This window comes from Balaenoptera physalus (genome assembly GCF_965194825.1).
Source record: "Balaenoptera physalus genome assembly, chromosome: 20".
Lineage (NCBI taxonomy): Eukaryota > Metazoa > Chordata > Mammalia > Artiodactyla > Balaenopteridae > Balaenoptera > Balaenoptera physalus.
Window position 1 is genome coordinate 51,550,127 of NC_138901.1, and position 18,243 is coordinate 51,568,369.

Consider the following 18,243-nt stretch of genomic DNA (forward strand, 5'->3'; position numbering starts at 1 on the left):
CAGAGAGAAACTGAGGACAGACCACTGAGGGATTTAGGGCCACTGTAAAGACTGTTGTTGTTATCTTAGGAGAGGTGAGAGATAACTGGAAAGTTAAATCAGCAAGCCCACCAGCTTAATTTTACCTCCTGAGTTTTTCTCATCTCTCTCTTCCTCTCCATTTGGGCTCTAGCCACGGTTTGGATCTAGTCATCACTCCCGAGGGTCACTGCTGTTGCCTCCCGGGTTCTCCCTGCTGCCGGTCTGGCTGCCTTAACTGCATTCTCTGCCCTGTAAATACTAGTCAAGTGCTTTCTGTGTGCCCAGCAGCTCCCCAGGCTCTGGGGCTGCAGCAATGAAAAAGCCAACAAGACCTCTGCCCCCCAGAGCCTAAATCTGGTGGTAGAGTGGTCTAGACAATAAACAAGTTAAAATTTTGGGTTGAAGTATAGTATGCCAAGTACACAAGTCATAACTGTACCTAAGCATAATGAATTTGTTTCACGAACCAAGTACCCCTGTGAAACCAGTACTCAGATCAACAAACAGTACTCACTCTCCTGGCTTCTGATAACAGACTAGTTTTTTCTGGTTTTGAACTTTATGTAAAGGAGTCGTGCAGTCTGTTCTCCCTCGTGCCTGGCTTCTTTCATTCAACCTCCTGTTTGTGAGATTCATCTGTGTCGTTGGGGATGGCAATTATTCATTCACTGTGGAAGGCTTTTTTAAAATTTATTTATTTGGTTGTGCGGGGTCTTAGTTACGGCAGGCAGGCTCCTTAGTTGTGGCAGGTGAACTCTTAGTTGCGGCATGCATGTGAGATCTAGTTCCTTGACCAGGGATCGAACTCTGGTCCCCTGCATTGGGAGCATGAAGTCTTAACCACTGTGCCACCAGGGAAGTCCCTGTGGAAGGCTTTAATTCAGGGGCACCATGGTCTGAGGTAAGCTCTGGAAGGCTCATTTGGCTTCTGTGAGGAGAACAGACTTAGAGGCACAAATGCAGGAGGAGGGAGGCTGGTTAGCAGGCAAGAGACATGGGTGGCTTAGCCCAGGCTGCTGGCTCTGGAAATGCAGGAAAGTGGTCAGACTTCAGGTATATTTTGCAGGTAGATGTTATAGAATTTGTGCACAGACTGTATGGCAGATGAGGGAGAGGAAAGAGTCAAGGATGGTGGGGCTCATCATTCAAATCCCTGGATTTTTGTGTTGAGAAAAATGGGTTTTACTGAGATGGGAATCAGAGTGAGGGACAGATTTTAGGATTGATTGGAGATTTCCATTTTGAACATGACTGAAATGCCACACTAATATAGGGTGACCATATGTCCCAGTCTTCCCTGGGACGGTTCGAGTTATGTCTGTGGTTCCAGCTTAATTCACAGCACCCGCTTTTGTGCTTAGAAGTGTTTGGATGATGAATTGTATGTTCCTCTTACATGCTGGGCATCCATGTGGCTATGTCAAATTGGGCTGGAAGTGTATATTTGGGAGCTCACAGATGCATTGAAAGTTATGAAACTGGCAGAAATCACATAAGAGGAGATGTAGATGGAGAGAGAAGAAAAGGGCTGCCAGAATCAAGCCAGCAAGGAAGATGGAAAAGATGGGGCTTTTGAGGTGCGAGAAAAATGAGAGGGTATGGAGAGTCAGGGTTTCAAGGAGGGACAGTTTGCTGTCTGCTGGTGAGGGCAGAGATGTCCATTTGGTGGTCAACGCAGACGTCACCTGTGAACTTGGCGACAGCAATTTCAAAGGAGAACTGGGCACAGAAGCAAGTTGGAGAGTGAGGAAGGAAAGGCGCTAAGAGTAAATAGCTCTTTCCCGCATGTCTGGGAGGGAGGATGGAGAAATGGACGGTAGCTTTAGGGGATGCGGCAATACAGAAAGAGTCTTTAAAGAAGGGAGTAGCAGATGCTGTTTAAAGGCTGTGGAATGGTCCTTCAGAGAAGGATTACATTGATTAGGCAGGAGAGGGGGTACCTGCAGGGGCCTAGTCCTTGAAGAGCACCAGTGCAGGCCCTGTCCTTTGGCAGGCGTGGGACACACTGCTTTCACGCTACTTGGAAGAAAGAGAAATCTTCTTTCTTTATAAGTTATTATGAATAATTAGGACATACAAAAGGGTATAAAAAATCATATAAGGCCACTGTCCAGCTTAAAAAATATTCTCAGGATAATGATAGTCCTACATTCCCTTCCTCAATCCTTCCCCTGCCCCCAAAACCATCATTTGTTTTTTATTATTTTCATGCATTTCTTTTACTTTCACCACATGAGTTTTAATCCCTGAGTGGTATATATTAATAGTATCATTCTGTGTGTGTTTAAACCTTCCACAAATGTATCAACCTGCAACTTGGCATCCCTCCATATTGTGAGATGAATCTGTGTTGATGTAAGTGGCTTCCCTTTAGTATTTCTCAAAGCCGTAGGCTTTTTTTTTTTTTTTCACCCTTTATCTAATATCCCGTTGCTGGACATTGAGGGAGCTTCCTTTTTTTTTTTTTTTTTGGCCACTACACAGTGCTGCTGTAACATTCTTGCTACATCCTTGTGCACGTGTGCAGAGTCTTTTCGGCTCACATGTTTAGGAGTGGAATTGCGGAGTTGTGGGTTTGGGTTTTCCATCTTTCACTGCCAGGGCTGCCACATAAGGTTATGCACAACCTTGCCATTTGTTGCCAGATTGTTCTTCAAAGGGGTTGTATCAATTTATGTTCTCATAAGGAGGGCCTAAGAGATCCTGGCCATCCACATGCTCACCAATACTTGGTATTGTCAGATGTTTCAATTTTGCCCATCTGATGAGTGTGAAATACACTTATCAAAGTATTTAATCTGCATTCCCCTGATTACAGGTGAAAAACATCTTTTCATAAATTTATTGGCCACTCAGGAGTTTTCATCTGTGAATTACCTGGGCCTATTTTTCTGTTGCATTGTTTTTTTCTTTCTTTTTTTTAAAAAATTGATTTGTAGTTCTTTCTATATTACAGTTAGTAATCTTTGTCCATTATCTGTGTTACAAATATTTTCTCTTACTGTGAGGCTTGTCTTTTCATTTTGTTTTATGGTATCTGTTCATGAAAACAAGTTTTTGATTTTAGTGCCAAATTTATCAATCTTTTATAATTTGTGCTTTTTTTGGTGTCTTTCTAAAAAACTTTCCTACTGAGAGATCACAGAGAAATCCATCTATACATTTTTCTAAAATATTTACATTTTTTCCTGTTGTGTATCTGTGTTTGCATTTGTTTTTTAAGCCATTAAAATTATATCTGAAAGGATACATATGAAAGAGATTAACATCAGCTGTCTCCAGGGAGTGGAATCAGGTGACTGGAGATCAGAGTGAAAAGGAGTCATTCACTGTATATCTTTAGTTGCTTTTGAGTTTTGAACCATATTAAAAAAATACCTATTCAAAAAAATAAGTGAATAATTTAAATAAAAAGTCATTAAAAAGGTTCTGCAGGGAACCCTCCTACACTGTTGGTGGTAATGTAAACTGGTACAGCTACTATGGAGAACAGTATGGAGGTTCCTTAAAAAACTAAAAATAGAGCTACTGTATGATCCAGCAACCTAACTCCTGGGCATATATCCAGAGAAAACCATAATTCGAACAGATACATACACCCCAATATTCATTGCAGCACTATTTACAATAGCCAGGACATGGAAGCAACCTAAATGTCTATTGACAGAGGAATGCATAAAGAAGATGTGGCACATATATGCAATGGAATATTACTCAGCCATAAAAAAGAATGAAATAATGTAATTTGCAGCAACCTGGATGGACCTAGCGATTGTCATACTGAGTGAAGTAAGTCAGACAAAGACAAATATCATATGATATCGCTTATATGTGGAATCTAAAAAAGTGGTATAAATGAACTTATTTACAAAACAGAAATAGAGTCACAGATGTAGAAAACAATCTTATGGTTACCAGGGGGGAAAGGGGGCGAGGGATAAATTGGGAGATTGGGATTGACATATACACACTACCATATATAAAATAGATAACAAATAAGGACCTACTGTATAGCACAGGGAACTCTATTCAGTACTCTGTAATGACCTATATGGGAAAAGAATCTAAAAAAGAGTGGATGTGTGTATATGTATAACTGATTTACTTTGCTGTACAGCAGAAACTAACACAACATTGTAAATCAACTATACTCCAATAAAAAAATTTTTTTTAATGTTAAAAAAAAGGTTCTGCAAAAACAGAAATTGTTTTTCAGAAACATTTAAACCTCTAATGCACCTACAGTTAATCTTTGTGCATGGTGAGAGACAGGGATCCAGTTTTAAATTGCCCACAGGATAGTCACGCCTTCCCACCTTTCTATGCTTAGCTCATTCTTATTCAAGACTCAGCTTAGATTCATATATTCCAGCTGTGCTGCCATGACACCCTATAGAGCAGTGCTGTCCAGTAGAAATACAATGCAAACCGCATATGTAATTTAAGATTTCCTAGCAGCCACGTTAAAAAAGAAATAGGTGAAATTAATTTTAACAATATACTTATTTAACCTAATATATGTAATCAGGGTCAAAATCATTGAGATAGTTCACATTCTTTTTCATACTAAATATTCAAAATCTAGTGTGTACTTTATACTTATAGCAGATCACAACTCAGACTGGCCACATTTCAATTGCTCTATGGCCACATGTGGTTAGTGGCTATCATATTGGACGGCATGGCTGTAGAGACCGCTATCACAGAATGTGCCGAATTATACTGGAAGGATCTGTCCTCACATCATCCTCTGTTATTAGCCAGTGAGCTTCTGAAGGGCGGGCACTGAATCTTAGTCATCTATGTACTCCTTCTCTGTGTACCTAGTGAGTGCTTTGAGTAGAGGTCCTCAATTTTTGGTTGAATGGATTGAACTCTGGGGACTTCCCTGGTGGTCCAGTGGCTAAGACTCTGAGCTCCCAATGTAGGGGGCCTGGGTTCAATCCCTGGTCAGGGAACTAGATCCCACATACCGCAACTAAGAGCCTGCATGCTGTAACTAAAGATCCTGCAGGCAGCAACTAAGATCCCTCATATCACAACTAAGACCTGGTGCAGCCAAATAAGTAAATAAATAATCAATTAATTAATTAAATTAAAAAAAAAGAAATTATTGAACTCTTTTTTTTTTTTTTTTTTTGGCTGCACTACGCAGCCTGTGGGATCTTAGTTCCCTGACCAGGGATTGAACCCGGACCCCGTGCAGTGGAAGCATAGAGTTCTAACCACTGGACCGCCAGGGATGAACTCTTGACTGTTGATACACTCTTCCTTATGTAAGGTTGAATCTGGTTCACTGGAAATTTCCAGGGGCCCTAGCTCTGCTCCCTGGAGCCTCACAGGAGGTGAAGTTCCCCTAAATTTTCTCTTCCTCTAAATATCCCAGAGGCTCTCCCTTCCTTTTCTGATCCCTCCTTCTCTGAATGACCACTGGGTTTCTGACCAGGATCCACACATGCCTAGAAAACGTTGTGGTACGTTCTCTAATTATTTCCCGTGTCAGTATTTTAGTTTCACAACTGCATTGCAAGTTCCTAAACGCCCCAAGGTGAGCAAGGCCTCGGTGGTCTCCTCCCAGGTGATCTCTGCAGTGTCCAGGTGGGCGGCAGGCACACACGCTCAGCCTCCTCTCAGGACTAATGTTTACAGTTTATCTCATTCTTCCTCTGGTCAGATATTTTCCCACTGCCTTTTCTGATCTTCAGAAATCAGAGCATTTCAGGGCTGAAAAAGCACACAGACATCCCAGTACCAACCCCTCATTTTCCAGCTGAGGAAAGGTAGGAGCAATGAGTGATGTCTTGCCCCAAATCCGAGTACCAGAACCAAGGACCAGGAAAAACCCAGAGTCCCAGCTCTGGGCCACTGTTTCCTCTATTCCGGCCTCCTCCTGGGCCTCCTCCTGCCAGACTCTTCCTCAGTCCTGGCTCCCACCCAGGCTGGCCAGGCTGTCCTGTTGGGTGGGAAGGCCAGGACCCCGAAGGAGGTCTGCTGGAGCAGTAGGGTGTGTGAATGTGTCTGTCTGGGGGTGTGTGGTGGAAGGGCAGCAGTGGGTTAAAGTTAACACCGGACAATGATGCAATCACAGACTCCAAATTGAGTGCAGGTCGCTTTAAGAAAGGAGTAGTTGTAATCTGAAGCCTGCTGGACGCTGGATTAGGAGGCAGCAGAAAAAGCTCTGGTGCTTACAGAAGCCCCCTCAGTGTGCAGACCTAGGCTGGGCGCGGAGCTGCAGTGCACTCACAGGTAAAGAGCTCCCTGTCTGGTCTGCATGTGTGTCTGGGGAAGACGGGAGGCTCCTCTGGGCTGGGCGGACGGGGGTGAAGCAGTGGTACTTCAGGGAGCAGAAAAGAGGGGTGTCAGGGAGAGGAGGTGGGGAGACAGTAGTTCCTGCAGCTTGGGCACCAGGGTGAGTAGATTAGAGAGGGCAGAGGGAGTTGGGGGTCAGAACCCACTTATCCCCCAACCCTACTGAACCACTAGGAGAAGAGGCTGGAAAGACTCCTGAATGAAATGGGTGGGAAACAATGGAGGGGGTGGGTGGCGGGGAAGAAGCAGAGAGCTTGGCTGCTGGGTCAGGTCTGAGCATCACTTCAGGGGGCTCTGCAGCCTTGGGGGAAGGAGGCTGTGGGGGAGCTGTACCTCCACTGGGGCAGCCAGGGAAGCAGCCCATCCTGCAGCCCGGCCATGGCTTGGGCTCAGCTCCCCGCTGCCTTTTCAAAATCAACTGCTGTTGATTTCAAAGGTAACTTCCCGACACTGCCAAGCAGCTGGCCTGTGGGGAGGCTTCCGGGCAGGGCTGGGATGGAGGACAGCTGCGTCCTTCTATACAGTGCCCAACATTTTTCTTTGGCCAAATCAGCTGCCAGTAAAAGCTGGGCGACCAGTGGGGTTTTGGCCTCTCACCAACAATGACCGCTATTTAGCCCAGCCGGTGTTTGGGATTTGGGGGCTCAGCTGCCGGAGCTGGAGAGAAGGGCTGCCCGCACCCTTGGTGCTCCCTGGGACAAGCCACAGCAAGGAGCGGGTCTGGGCCAAAGAAAAACTTCAGGCTTCCCAGAAACCCCATCATTGTCTGGCCCAGGCGGGTCCACCAAAAGTTCAGCCCTCAGGCTGAGGGGAGGGAGGGGAAGCGGGCCAGGCACTTCTGTCCCTAAGGCTGGCCCTTCTCGGGTGTGGGCAGGTGAAACTCATGGGTGCCCTGGCCCCGCTCATTCAGTTTCCAAAACTTCAGAAAAAAAGTTGCCTGCGCACTGACGGGGTCACCACGGTGGGGTGGGCCTGGAGGGACCCCTCGGAATCTCCCTCCCAGAGCCAGGGCAGAGGGTGGTGCCCTTCCCTGCACTGCCCATGAGGTCCACTGCCATGTGGCTTGGAGGCTGTGCGGTCCTGGGAGGAGGAGGAGGGATGGTGTTCGTCTCCCAACTGGGTTTAATCTGAAACACATGTACTGGCTCAAATTTATCCTCCCAGCTTGAAGGCAAGATCACAAAATCAGTTCCTTGTGTTTCTTGATTTGGGCAATGTGGCAGGAAGGCAGGCCTGAGTTTGGCCCAACTGGGAGGATATCTACCTCCTCCCCCTGCCCTCCCCCGCCTGGTAGGACAGGAATCTGGCTTGGACACTGCCCTTTGGACAGGATGGCACCATTGTCCCTGTGCCCCTGGCCAGGCGATGGAGGCCTGGACAAGCCCACGGAACAGTCATCTTGGACAGGACACCGAGTGTGCTCAGAGAGGGCCCCCGTGCAGACCCTTACTCTCTACCCTCTCATTGCCCTTGCAGGGGCTTTTCAATCATCTCTCCACTTCCCTCATCCCCAGGGCTTGAGGTGGAGGATTCAAGGAGGGGCCATTAATACTATGCGTCCTGGAGACTGGCTCTGGGCCAGCTGTGGACCCAGGTGCCTTTCCCTGCCAGGGTGGCTCACCTCATCTTTAGTCCTCAGTCCACTCACGTGGTGACAGTGATCACATGACCCGAGGTTTGGGCTCAGACTCTGTAGGGACGCCTACAGAGAAGATCCATCTTCAAGTGCATTTGAACTTGGTTTCCTTAAACACCATGCCGGGATGACATCTCCCACCTCCTCCCTCCTATCCCAGTTCCCTACCCTGGCCCAGGAACTAGCGCTAACAGCTTTCCCTCTAGCCCTGCACCGCACTGAATTTCCAGTCTCCGCTAAACCAGTCTGCTGAGGCTCAGGCGGGGAAGGCCCCTGCCAGCTCTGGGTGGGGCTGGCCGGGTGGAGAAAGCAGCTGTGAGCCTGGATGGCCTTAAGGGCTCTATCTTGCACTGCAGAAAGCTTTTCCCGTTGTCTCAATGGAAGATTTCTCCCTGAGTGGCAGGGGCAGCCGTGGCGAAGAGCAGCTGTCTGGGAACACAAGGGTCTGTGGAACTTACTGCGAGACACATGCTCGAGATCAGGGTTTAGAGAGAAAGCCGGGCTGGGGCCCACTGGCCGTCCAGCCGTAAGCCGAGCAAACTCAGAGGCCGTCTTTTCTTTTGCAGCCTTTCATGCTCTACAATGTTGTCCAGTGTCTTATTAGACTTAATTTTAAGGACTTTGACCAAAAATCACACACTGCACTCTTAATTTTCCTATTTGTTCTGAGAAGTCAGGAAAGCGTGTGTGTGTGTGTGTGTGTGTGTTTATGGGTATATGAAAGGAAGAAGGAGCTTGAGACCCTTGGCCTGTGTGTGTTTGTGCACACACCAGTGTATTTGTGTTGCAGGGGAGGGGAGGGGCAGGGAAGACAGATGATAGATTCTTTTTTTTTTATAAATTTGTTTATTTATTTATTTATTTATTTTGGGCTGCGTTGGGTCTTCCTTGCTGCACGCGGGCTTTCTCTAGTTGCGGCGAGCGGGGGCTACTCTTCATTGCGGTGCGCGGGCTTCTCATTGCAGTGGCTTCTCTTGTTGCGGAGCACGGGCTCTAGGCATTCGGGCTTCAGTAGTTGTGGCTCGCGGGCTCTAGAGCACAGGCTCAGCAGTTGTGGCTCACGGGCTTAGTTGCTCCGCGGCATGTGGGATCTTCCTGGACCAGGGCTCGAACCTGTGTCCCCTGCCTTGGCAGGCAGCTTCTCAACCACTGTGCCACCAGGGAAGCCCAGATAAGTTCTTGACATGGCAGTATGGATGGAGGGAGAGCAGAGGTCCTGGTTGCTGAGACCTTGTCCCACTTTCTAACCAGAAGGCCTCTCAGAAGATCTTATTTATGAACACCCCCAGCTGCCTGCATCCCCTCCCGCCTCCACATCCTGATTCCAGGGGTGAGCTCATAGAGGCAATGAATGTAGGAGGGCAAGGGATGGGGGAGCCCTAGACCCAGAGTTCTCTTTTCCCTTGTGGTCTAGGGGTCAGACCAGAGTCCTGTCCAAAGAGGCTACTGCTCAGGAGGTAAAGGGACTTGGGTGGTCTTACTAAGAAGTGGGGTTACTTAACCTGAAGGAAAGAATTCTTGGAGGTTTCAGAGCTAGATCCGAGCTAGCAGGGGGAAGAGGACCTGGCTTCCCCCAGAGAGAAGGGGGGCCCTGGGGTTCCAGGAGTAGGGAGACACATTTTGGCTCAGGGATCATTGGAGAACTCACCTGTCTCTGGTGTCGCTTGCTAAGTGCTATGAAGGCATCATCTAATTTAATTCTTATCACAATAGGTAAGTACTATTTGATTTCCATTTTACAAGAGAAGACACTGGGATTTAGAGAGGTATTAAGACACAGAATTGAGGGGAATTCCCTGGCGGTCCAGTGGTTAGGACTCAGCACTTTCACTGCTGGGGCCCAGGTTTGATCCCTTGTCGGGGAACTAAGATCCCGCAAGCCGCACAAAGAAGACACAGAATTGAGATTTGAACCCAGGCTGTCTGACACTAGACCCAGCACTCCTAACCATGAGAGTAAGAGCTTTTGACACAGAACTGTCCAAGAAGGGAACGAGTTGCTTATGAGGCCACAGGTTCCAGGGCAGAGGAATTCAAGGAGAGAGTTTGAGAACTTGGGGGTAGCAGGGGCTGGACCGGATGCCCCCATTCTCTATATTCTGTGATTCTACATCTGAGACCTAGGTTCTGCCCCCACGCTTTTACTAGACATTGACCCAAATCCTATATCAAGAGCTGTTCAGTGTGCCCGCAGGGAAAAGCCCATGGCCACACAGAGGAGCCCACTGCTGGGTCTTCACTACCCTGGAGGTTTAGGCTCAAAGGTGGGTCTCCTGGCACAAGACAATGGATGAAAGCACAAGCTTGCCATAGGACTGTGGGCTGTGAGGCAGGGGGAGGTCTGGGGACCTGTGGTGCTGAGAGGGAGGGATCAGCAAGCTGAGGGTCCACTTCCAGCCCGGGGAGGCTGGAGGGAAGGTGCCTAGCCCTGCCAAGGCCCTGCTACCTGCCCAGGGTGGCCGGGTGTTGCAGCGTGGTGGGTGAGGGAAGCAGCCTGCCACCTCTTTTGCCTTCTTGCAGGCCCCAGGATGCAGACGTTTGTGCTACTCCTCTGGACTGGAGCCCTCCTCGGGTACGGCAGCTGCGAGAACACCAGCCTGGAGGAGGTCAGAGGCGGGGGGTGTGTGGTGGGGGCCTGGGGGGGCATCAGCAATTCCAGCCCCTCCTCAGTAGGCAGCATGGGAGACAGGACAACACCCAGGTTGCAGGCCAGGCTCTGGCCTTTCTGTCCAGACAGGGCCTTGGTTTTTCCATCAGCAAAACATAGTGTCTCACCCTGCCTTTCACAGAACAGAGTGGGGACAAACGTAAGATCCAAGAAGGTGAAAGGCAAAAGTGCTCTAACAAGTCCAGGGCTGTCCCTTCAGTGAAGACCTTTTCTCCTTACCTTGCATTACTTGTGGGTCTCACTGAGTGGGTGGTGGCCTTGGATATTTGTTCCAGTCCTGACCAGGGTGCAGCAGAGGTGTTAAGAGTGTGGAAAGGCCTCTTTCCTGTCCAGAGAGAGCACAGTTGGGTTGCAAAGACAGATGCTGAGAAGCCTATGCTATGTGACAGTGGGCGTGGGGAGTGACTGTCACACAAGGGACCAGGGCACTTCTGGACCAGTCCCTTGTCTTTTTTAAAAAAATTAAAATTAATTAATTAATTAATTTTTGGTCGTGTTGGGTTTTCATTGCTGTGTGCAGGATTTCTCTAGTTGGGGCGAGCGGGGGCTACTCTTCATTGCAGTGTGCAGTCTTCTCATTCGGTGGCTTCTCTTGTTGTGGAGCACGGGCTCTAGGCATGGGGGCTTCAGTAGTTGTGGCACGCAGGTTTCAGTAGTTGTGGCTCGTGGGCTCTAGAGCACAGGCTCAGTAGTTGTGGTGCACAGGCTTAGTTGCTCTGTGGCATGTGGGGTCTTCCCGGACCAGGGCTCGAACCTGTGTCCCCTGCATTGGCAGGCGGATTCTCAACCACTGCGCCACCAGGGAAACCCCTGGACTTTGTCTTGAGTTCCGAGTTTGAATTCTGGTTCAACCTCTCACTAGCTTTATCATCTTAGACAAGTCACTGTTACTTGAGTCTGTTTTCTTATCTATAAAATGGGATTAAAAATATCCCTACAGGGCCATCACAGACAGTCACTTATTTTTTATCTACTGAACACCTACTCTGTAGGTGCTGGGGATGGGTGGAAATATGAAAGACTCAGTTCTGACTTTCAAGGAACTCAGTGTTTTGAGATAGTAGTCTTTGGTGGTATCATCTACATTGACTAGAATGAAATGAAGTAAGTCAAATAAAAAGAACTAGCACAGAGGCTGGAACATGGTAGGTGGTTAATACAGAGGTGGTAGTTGACTCTGAAAAAATGGTCAGAGAACCAAAAGGTGCCTTCAGATTGGGGCCATCAGGGAAAGTCTGTGGTGGAGGGGGTGATATCTAATCAGGGCCATGAAAGACAGGAAGGGTTTGATAGGAGGGTCCAGGTGGAGACCCGGGAGCAGTGAGCAAGAGTAAGCAGACAGGGAGCCTGTCTGGCCTGAGAGCAGAATTTCTTGGGAAGGGGGACTCCTCTCCTTTTATTTATTTATTTTTAATGTGTTACAGGCCTGAGGCTCACAGGTCACTGGTGCTTAAAGCTGGCCAGCTAACCTCTCCCCAGCAGAGCGCCCCTACAGGAGCAGGGGGCACAGACTCATTCCATTAGGCTAAGCGTACCATCCTCAGGCAGGACAGCCCTCAGGGACCAGAAGGACAGTCCCACACAAAGCGATGAGACCAGTCATCCCGTGCTCATCTGAACTGGTCCTTGTGCTCAAATGCAGGGCTCCCTGGCCCCCGAGACCACGGGGGTGCCAGTGGAGGAGGAGGATCCCTTCTTCAAGGTCCCTGTGAACAAGCTGGCGGCCGTCGTCTCCAACTTTGGCTACGACTTGTACCGCGTGAGATCCAGGGAGAGCCCCGCTGCTAACGTGCTCCTGTCTCCACTCAGCGTGGCCACGGCACTCTCTGCCCTTTCGCTGGGTGAGTTCCTGGATGCAGAAAGCCCTGGATCCTAGAGCTGCCCCCCGGCCTCTGCACATATCTGACTCTAAGCCCTGGAGACACTTCACTCAGGGAGGGTGAAGAGGGCCGAAAGGCTGGGCCTGGGGGTCCCGGCGTGTGCGGAGTGGGAGCTCAGGGGGGGCAGAGCACTGCTGACACGGGTGTGTGGCCTCGGGACCACTTATTGACATTCCTTAAGCGAGCTTCTCCTATGTGCCAGCCTCGCCAGTGTGGCTAGGTTCTGGGGACATAACTGCACACAAACAGGCATGGTCTGTGCCCTCGCTCGGGTCACACAGCTGAGCCCACGGGGGAAACGAATAAACAGGAAACTGCAGAACAGTGTGGTAAGTGTTGTGATGGGAGAAGCACGGGGACTTGAACCCTCACTCCCACCCTTATATCTCTCTAGGCCTGATGCCTTTAGCCTACCTTCAGGAAAATCTATTTTTCCTCCATTGCCTTCAAATTCCTTTCCACCTAGAATGTCTCCAGTACCAGCAGACAAGAAGACTTAGGGTGCGGTGTCCCTGCCCCGTCCCAGGAGCTGGCCTGACTTGGGCCCCAGTGGGCAGTTACAGAGGTTCACACGCCCATCCCTCTGGCAGGCGCGGAGCAGCGGACAGAAGGCAGCATTCACCGGGCTCTCTACTATGACCTGATCAGCAAGCCAGACATTCACAGTACGTATAAGGGACTCCTTGCCTCCGTCACCGCCCCGGAGAAGAACCTCAAGAGCGCTTCCCGGATCGTCTTTGAGAGGAGTGAGTCGCCCGGGCTGCCTGAGGCGCGTGGGGCTCTGTGCTGCACATGGGGGTTTCCTTCTAAACACCAGAGCACGTCTGCCCCGGCCAGGCCTGGCCCTGGTGGGCAGGAAGGGGCCCTGTGAGCCCAGAGAGGATCGGAAAGAGGAAATGAGCTGAGGGAGGCAGTGGGAGGGTCGGGCGAGGGCAGTAGTGTGAAGAGAAACAGTAATGAGTGAGATCTGTTGTTCCCCGTCCAGTGCCTGGGGAAGCTGGCACAGAGTCCTGGCGCGTCCCGGGAGGATGCCGGAAGTCAGGGCCTGCTGAGGGTCAACCAGAACCTCTCAGAGAGGATGCTGGGTTAGCTTTCAGAGCACACTAACCTCTGCCCCGTCTCTTTGCAGAGCTGCGGATAAAAGCCAGCTTTGTCGCACCCCTGGAAAAGTCGTATGGGACCAGGCCCAGAATCTTGACCGGCAACAATCACTTGGACCTTCAGGAGATTAACAACTGGGTGCAGGCCCGGATGAAAGGGAAAATCGCTAGGTCCACGAGGGAAATGCCCAGTGGAATCAGCATTCTCCTTCTTGGTGTGGCTTACTTCAAGGGTGAGGGCTTCTCCACTTGGCTTTTGGCCAAGGGTAGACAATGAGTGTCAGGTGGGGCCAGGAAAGAGGGGAAGTCAAAGGCGGCAGAGGAGGACCCAGGAGAGGCACCTGCCTGAGGGCTGCCTGCTTGTCATCAAACCCAAGGCAAACATTGGATAAGTGCCTACAAAGTGTAAGGGGCCGTGGAGAAAGACTGGCAGAGATAAGGGGGCACTCCCACTCTTGCACCTGTTTGGGGCAGGCACTGGTAGATTTCTGGCTGGAGCCAGGTGAGGGTCCAGGCCCAGCTCTGCCTGTACTGGCTGGAGAGCCCTGCACAAGCTTCATAGCCTTTTTGGGCCTGTTTTCTCGTCTCTCACTTGGGGATGATACACTGACTTCAGGGACACTCTGTCTGTGTCGTCTCCCATCTTTTTTTAAATTTTTTAACATCTTTATTGGAGTATAATTGCTTCACAATGGTGTGCTAGTCTCTGCCTTACAACAAAGTGAATCAGCTATGCATATACATATATCCCCAATATCTCCTCCCTCTTGCGTCTCCCTCCCACCCTCCCTATCCCACACCTCTAGGTGGTCACAAAGCACGGAGCTGATCTCCCTGTGCTATGCAGCTGCTTCCCACTAGCTATTTTACATTTGGTAGTGTATATATGTCCATGCCACTCTCTCACTTCATCCCAGCTTACCCTTCCCCTTCCCCCATCTCCCATCTTCACATGGACCCTAGCATCATGCCCGGGGCACACAGCAGGTGGTTGATAAACAGTTGTTAGTTTTCTAACAACATTCTTCTAGGCTGTGTTGATGTGCCCAAGTCTATTCCACGGGCCCAGTGTGAGGCCAGCCCTATTCATATGAGCCTTGGGTGGGATTTTGGGCAGGCTCCCCTTAAAATGTCTATCAGGCAGTGTTGAGAGTGGACCCCTAAACTCCTAGAGTAAAGTCCTCCCTGAAGCACTGAGCTCCAGGACATGAAAGAAGCCGTTACAGACCAGCATGTTAAAGGCCACATTAAACTATCGGCTTGCTGTGTGAGCGCTGGCAATCACTTCACCTCTCTGGGGTTCCGGGCTTTTTCAGCTATGAGAGGGTTGATGACATGACGTCGAGGTCCCTTCCAGCTCTGGCCTCCCTGGATTGTCTTCCGGACACAACGCTGTAGAAGTGTACACCAGTTTACCTTTCTCCTAGGCTATCACAGAACTTGAATAAACCCGACAATCTAGCTATTTCCTCCTGAGTTTACGTATGGAAGGTATTCAGGACCCTAGAAATTTTGTGGTCCAGACTGCACATTCTGAGAGAGAGCTATTCCCTGACGTGTCAGGGCCTCTGACGACTAAGATTCCTGTAGCCAGGCAATTTTCAGCAATATGCTTTGGCCTCAGCACGGTCCCAATGCCTTTCTGGTCTCCTGGGGCTCAGGGCACTCCATTTGTTTCATTCCAGGGCAGTGGGTAACAAAGTTTGACTCCAGAAAGACTTCCCTAGATGATTTCCACTTGGATGAGGAGAGGACCGTGAAAGTCCCCATGATGTCAGACCCTAAGGCCATTTTACGCTACGGCTTGGATTCTGATCTCAACTGCAAGGTCTGTAGGGGAAGGGCGAGTAGTGGGTGCGGGGACAGGCTGGATGGTGTAGTGGGAATAGAATGACTTTTGAGATCTGACAGCTGTCTAAATTTTACCTGCTGTGTGACTTTCAGTAAGTTAATAGTTTCTCTGAGCCTTTTTTCCTCAAAATAAAGGGGCATAGTTATCTAAACTTATCCTCTCACTCAGGGTTTCCTGTAAGGGTTGATAAGGTAATGTGAAATGGGCCCTCAAGACTGGGCACTCAAGGGACTTCCCTGGTGGTCCAGCGGTTAAGACTCTGCACTTCCAATGCAGGGGATGTGGGTTTGGGGAACTAATAATAAGCATGAAATTAAAAAATTTAAAAAAAAGATTGGGCACTCAAATGCTGGTGTTAATTCTTGTCTTTTCTTTCCTTCTTTTTCTCTTTTTTTTTTTTGGGAGAACTTATATTTCTAGAAGTCAAAGTTAAACTTTCAAAAACTGTCACAAACTCCAAACTGCTGGCATTCTAAGTCTTTCATACCTGACTTTTGAAAATTCGAAGTCAGTAGTTCTTAACTTTTTTCTTTGGAAATCGGACAAAACACCTGAAGCACTGGAGAGAAATGCCACGTATGCATTTCTGTAGATGATTTTAGGGGCTCTTGGGACCTCTGATGCCATCTGTCCTGTGGACCTGAGGTTAAGGACCTCTGCTCAAAGGGCCATTGTATTGCTGCTTCTGTGTGCTCTGCCCGGCGTCCCCATTTCCGGTCCAGGGCTCTGTACATAACAGATGATCAGTAACTGTTGGCAGACAAACCTTGGGAGAAAACACAGACCTGGAATTCAATTCTAGCTCTTTAGAACCACAGGAAAAAATTCTTTCAGCAGATAACTTCAGTTGGTATTAGGCCCAGGTAAGAAAAGACAACGGCCTACTTTTTGAAGAAACATCAGTAGACATCTTGCTGCCGGAAAGCAATAGCTTAGAGGGACAACTGTTACATAGATGAGGGGCTGGGAAAGCGTGGCCGGGCCTGGTTACAGGAGAGGAGAAGGCGGCTTGGGGGTGTGTGTCTATCTCTAGGCTCCTGGGCTCCAAAGGACTAACGCATGTGCTTCCTCCCTGTTGTTTCAGATTGCCCAGCTGCCCTTGACCGGGAGCATGAGTATCATTTTCTTCCTGCCTCTGAAAGTGACCCAGAACTTGACCATTATAGAAGAGAGCCTCACCTCTGAGTTCATTCATGACATAGACCGAGAACTGAAGACTGTTCAAGCGGTCCTGACCATCCCCAAGCTGAAGCTGAGTTATGAAGGCGAACTCACAAAGTCCGTGCAGGAGTTGAGTATGTTTCTTCAAGACCTCTTTGCCCCTGGGGTGGGTGGGGTCGAGTCTCTGAGCCTTCTACCTTGCTAAGCAGGATGCAAAGGCTCCATGGCATTGTACCGAGGCCACGGATGATTCCTTAATTCTAATAGTGCTGGAGGGGAAGACTGAACTGCCTTCCTTATCAGACTCATTCCTCAGCCCCAAGAGCATACGTCCTGTAACAGCAACTCAGAACACTGCCTCTCAAGATAGGTCTGTTGACCTGGTTTCTAATCTTAACCTCACTTGCTGTGTGCTCCTGGGCAAGTCACTTAACCCTTAACCAGCCCAGAGCTCTACATACCTCACAGAAGGTCAAAAGTGGTGTTCCACTCCCGGCTTGCTTGCCTTCTTGAGAATCAGAATTTAAGAATCAGGACTGTACTCTTCCTCAGGGTGTTGATGAGGCAAAGGTTTTAACGGAAATCTCTCTCAATCTCTGCAGAGTTGCAGTCCTTGTTTGATTCACCAGACTTTAGCAAGATCACGGGAAAACCTATCAAACTTACTCAAGTGGAACATCGCAATGGCTTTGAGTGGAATGAAGATGGGGCGGGTACCACCCCCAGCCCAGGGCTCCAGCCTGCCCACCTCACCTTCTCCCTGGATTATCACCTTAACCAACCTTTCATCTTTGTACTGAGGGACACAGACACAGGGGCCCTTCTCTTCATAGGCAAAATTCTGGACCCCAGGGGCACTTAATACTCCAATTTAATGTTCAAATACCCCAGAAGAAGACAACGCTAGAGGGATGGCAGATTATATATTACACAAAGGCTGCCCCTATGTTTCAATGTATACTTTGCAATAAAAGTGCTTTATCCTTAACTTTTGTTATCCTGTTCCTCCTATTTTGAGCTATGTTAAATTTAATATGAAGATAAATAACCCTTTAGGAATTTGCTGGTCCCGTATTTATAGCCTGGGTCTAACTAAACTCTGCAGAAAGTCACCAGGTGAGATAAGAACTGTAGTTGTTTGCATTGTATGATGTCGGGATTGATTCTCTGCTCTGTGGGGTTTACAGACTAGGACATTTATCCCCCTGGGAAGGGATTTCCTGTCTCCACAATCAGTGGACCATGCTCTTAAATACACCAGACTGTAGGTTTTAATGCAAGCACGGATATCCCCCACTCAAGCTAATGTCACCTGACAACACAGGATAACATGCAGACAGATAAGGGAGGAAGTTTGTAACTTCAGGAAATAATTCTTTATTTTATAGAGCATTTAAAGAAAGCTCTCAAGCTCACATAAAATGAGGTCTGCTATGTAAAATTCTACACATATTCTTTTTAAGGAAGGGGGCCTATTTTACAAAGTACAACAGATCCTCCTTTTTCAGGAACATGAAACATGCCAAGTGTCTGGAAAAGAACTACAGAATTGGTCACAAGACTAAATTTTTCTTCTTGAAAGAGTTAGCTCTACCAAAACATCTCATTGGCCACAG

At 48.7% G+C, this 18,243-nt stretch overlaps 2 protein-coding genes across 3 annotated transcripts in view; one reads left to right on the top strand and one right to left on the bottom strand.

Moving 5' to 3' along the window:
* The first annotated feature begins 6,053 nt into the window (after nt 1-6,053).
* Nucleotides 6,054-17,615, top strand: SERPINF1 (serpin family F member 1). Its single transcript, XM_082443548.1, has 8 exons — nt 6,054-6,267; nt 10,487-10,572; nt 12,277-12,475; nt 13,105-13,260; nt 13,644-13,847; nt 15,300-15,442; nt 16,551-16,761; nt 17,230-17,615. Exons 2-8 carry the CDS (start codon nt 10,495-10,497, stop codon nt 17,487-17,489), a joined length of 1,251 nt encoding a protein of 416 aa, XP_082299674.1. The 5' UTR covers nt 6,054-6,267; nt 10,487-10,494; the 3' UTR covers nt 17,490-17,615.
* The window catches only part of SMYD4 (SET and MYND domain containing 4), a 37,065-nt gene continuing 34,273 nt past the window's right edge, over nt 15,452-18,243 (bottom strand). For both annotated transcript variants that reach the window (XM_082443442.1, XM_082443439.1), the window contains exon 11: nt 15,452-16,232. In XM_082443442.1, the coding sequence (XP_082299568.1) occupies nt 16,210-16,232 (23 nt within the window). In that variant the 3' untranslated portion in view covers nt 15,452-16,209. The remainder of the gene's footprint in view (nt 16,233-18,243) is intronic.

Coding starts and splice junctions, on each gene's coding strand:
- SERPINF1 (XM_082443548.1), top strand. CDS start 10,495: ATGCAGACGTTTGTGCTACTCCTCTGGACTGGAGCCCTCCTCGGGTAC. Junction 10,573..12,276: donor AGAACACCAGCCTGGAGGAG/GTCAGAGGCGGG, acceptor GCTCAAATGCAG/GGCTCCCTGGCCCCCGAGAC. Junction 13,261..13,643: donor CCGGATCGTCTTTGAGAGGA/GTGAGTCGCCCG, acceptor GTCTCTTTGCAG/AGCTGCGGATAAAAGCCAGC.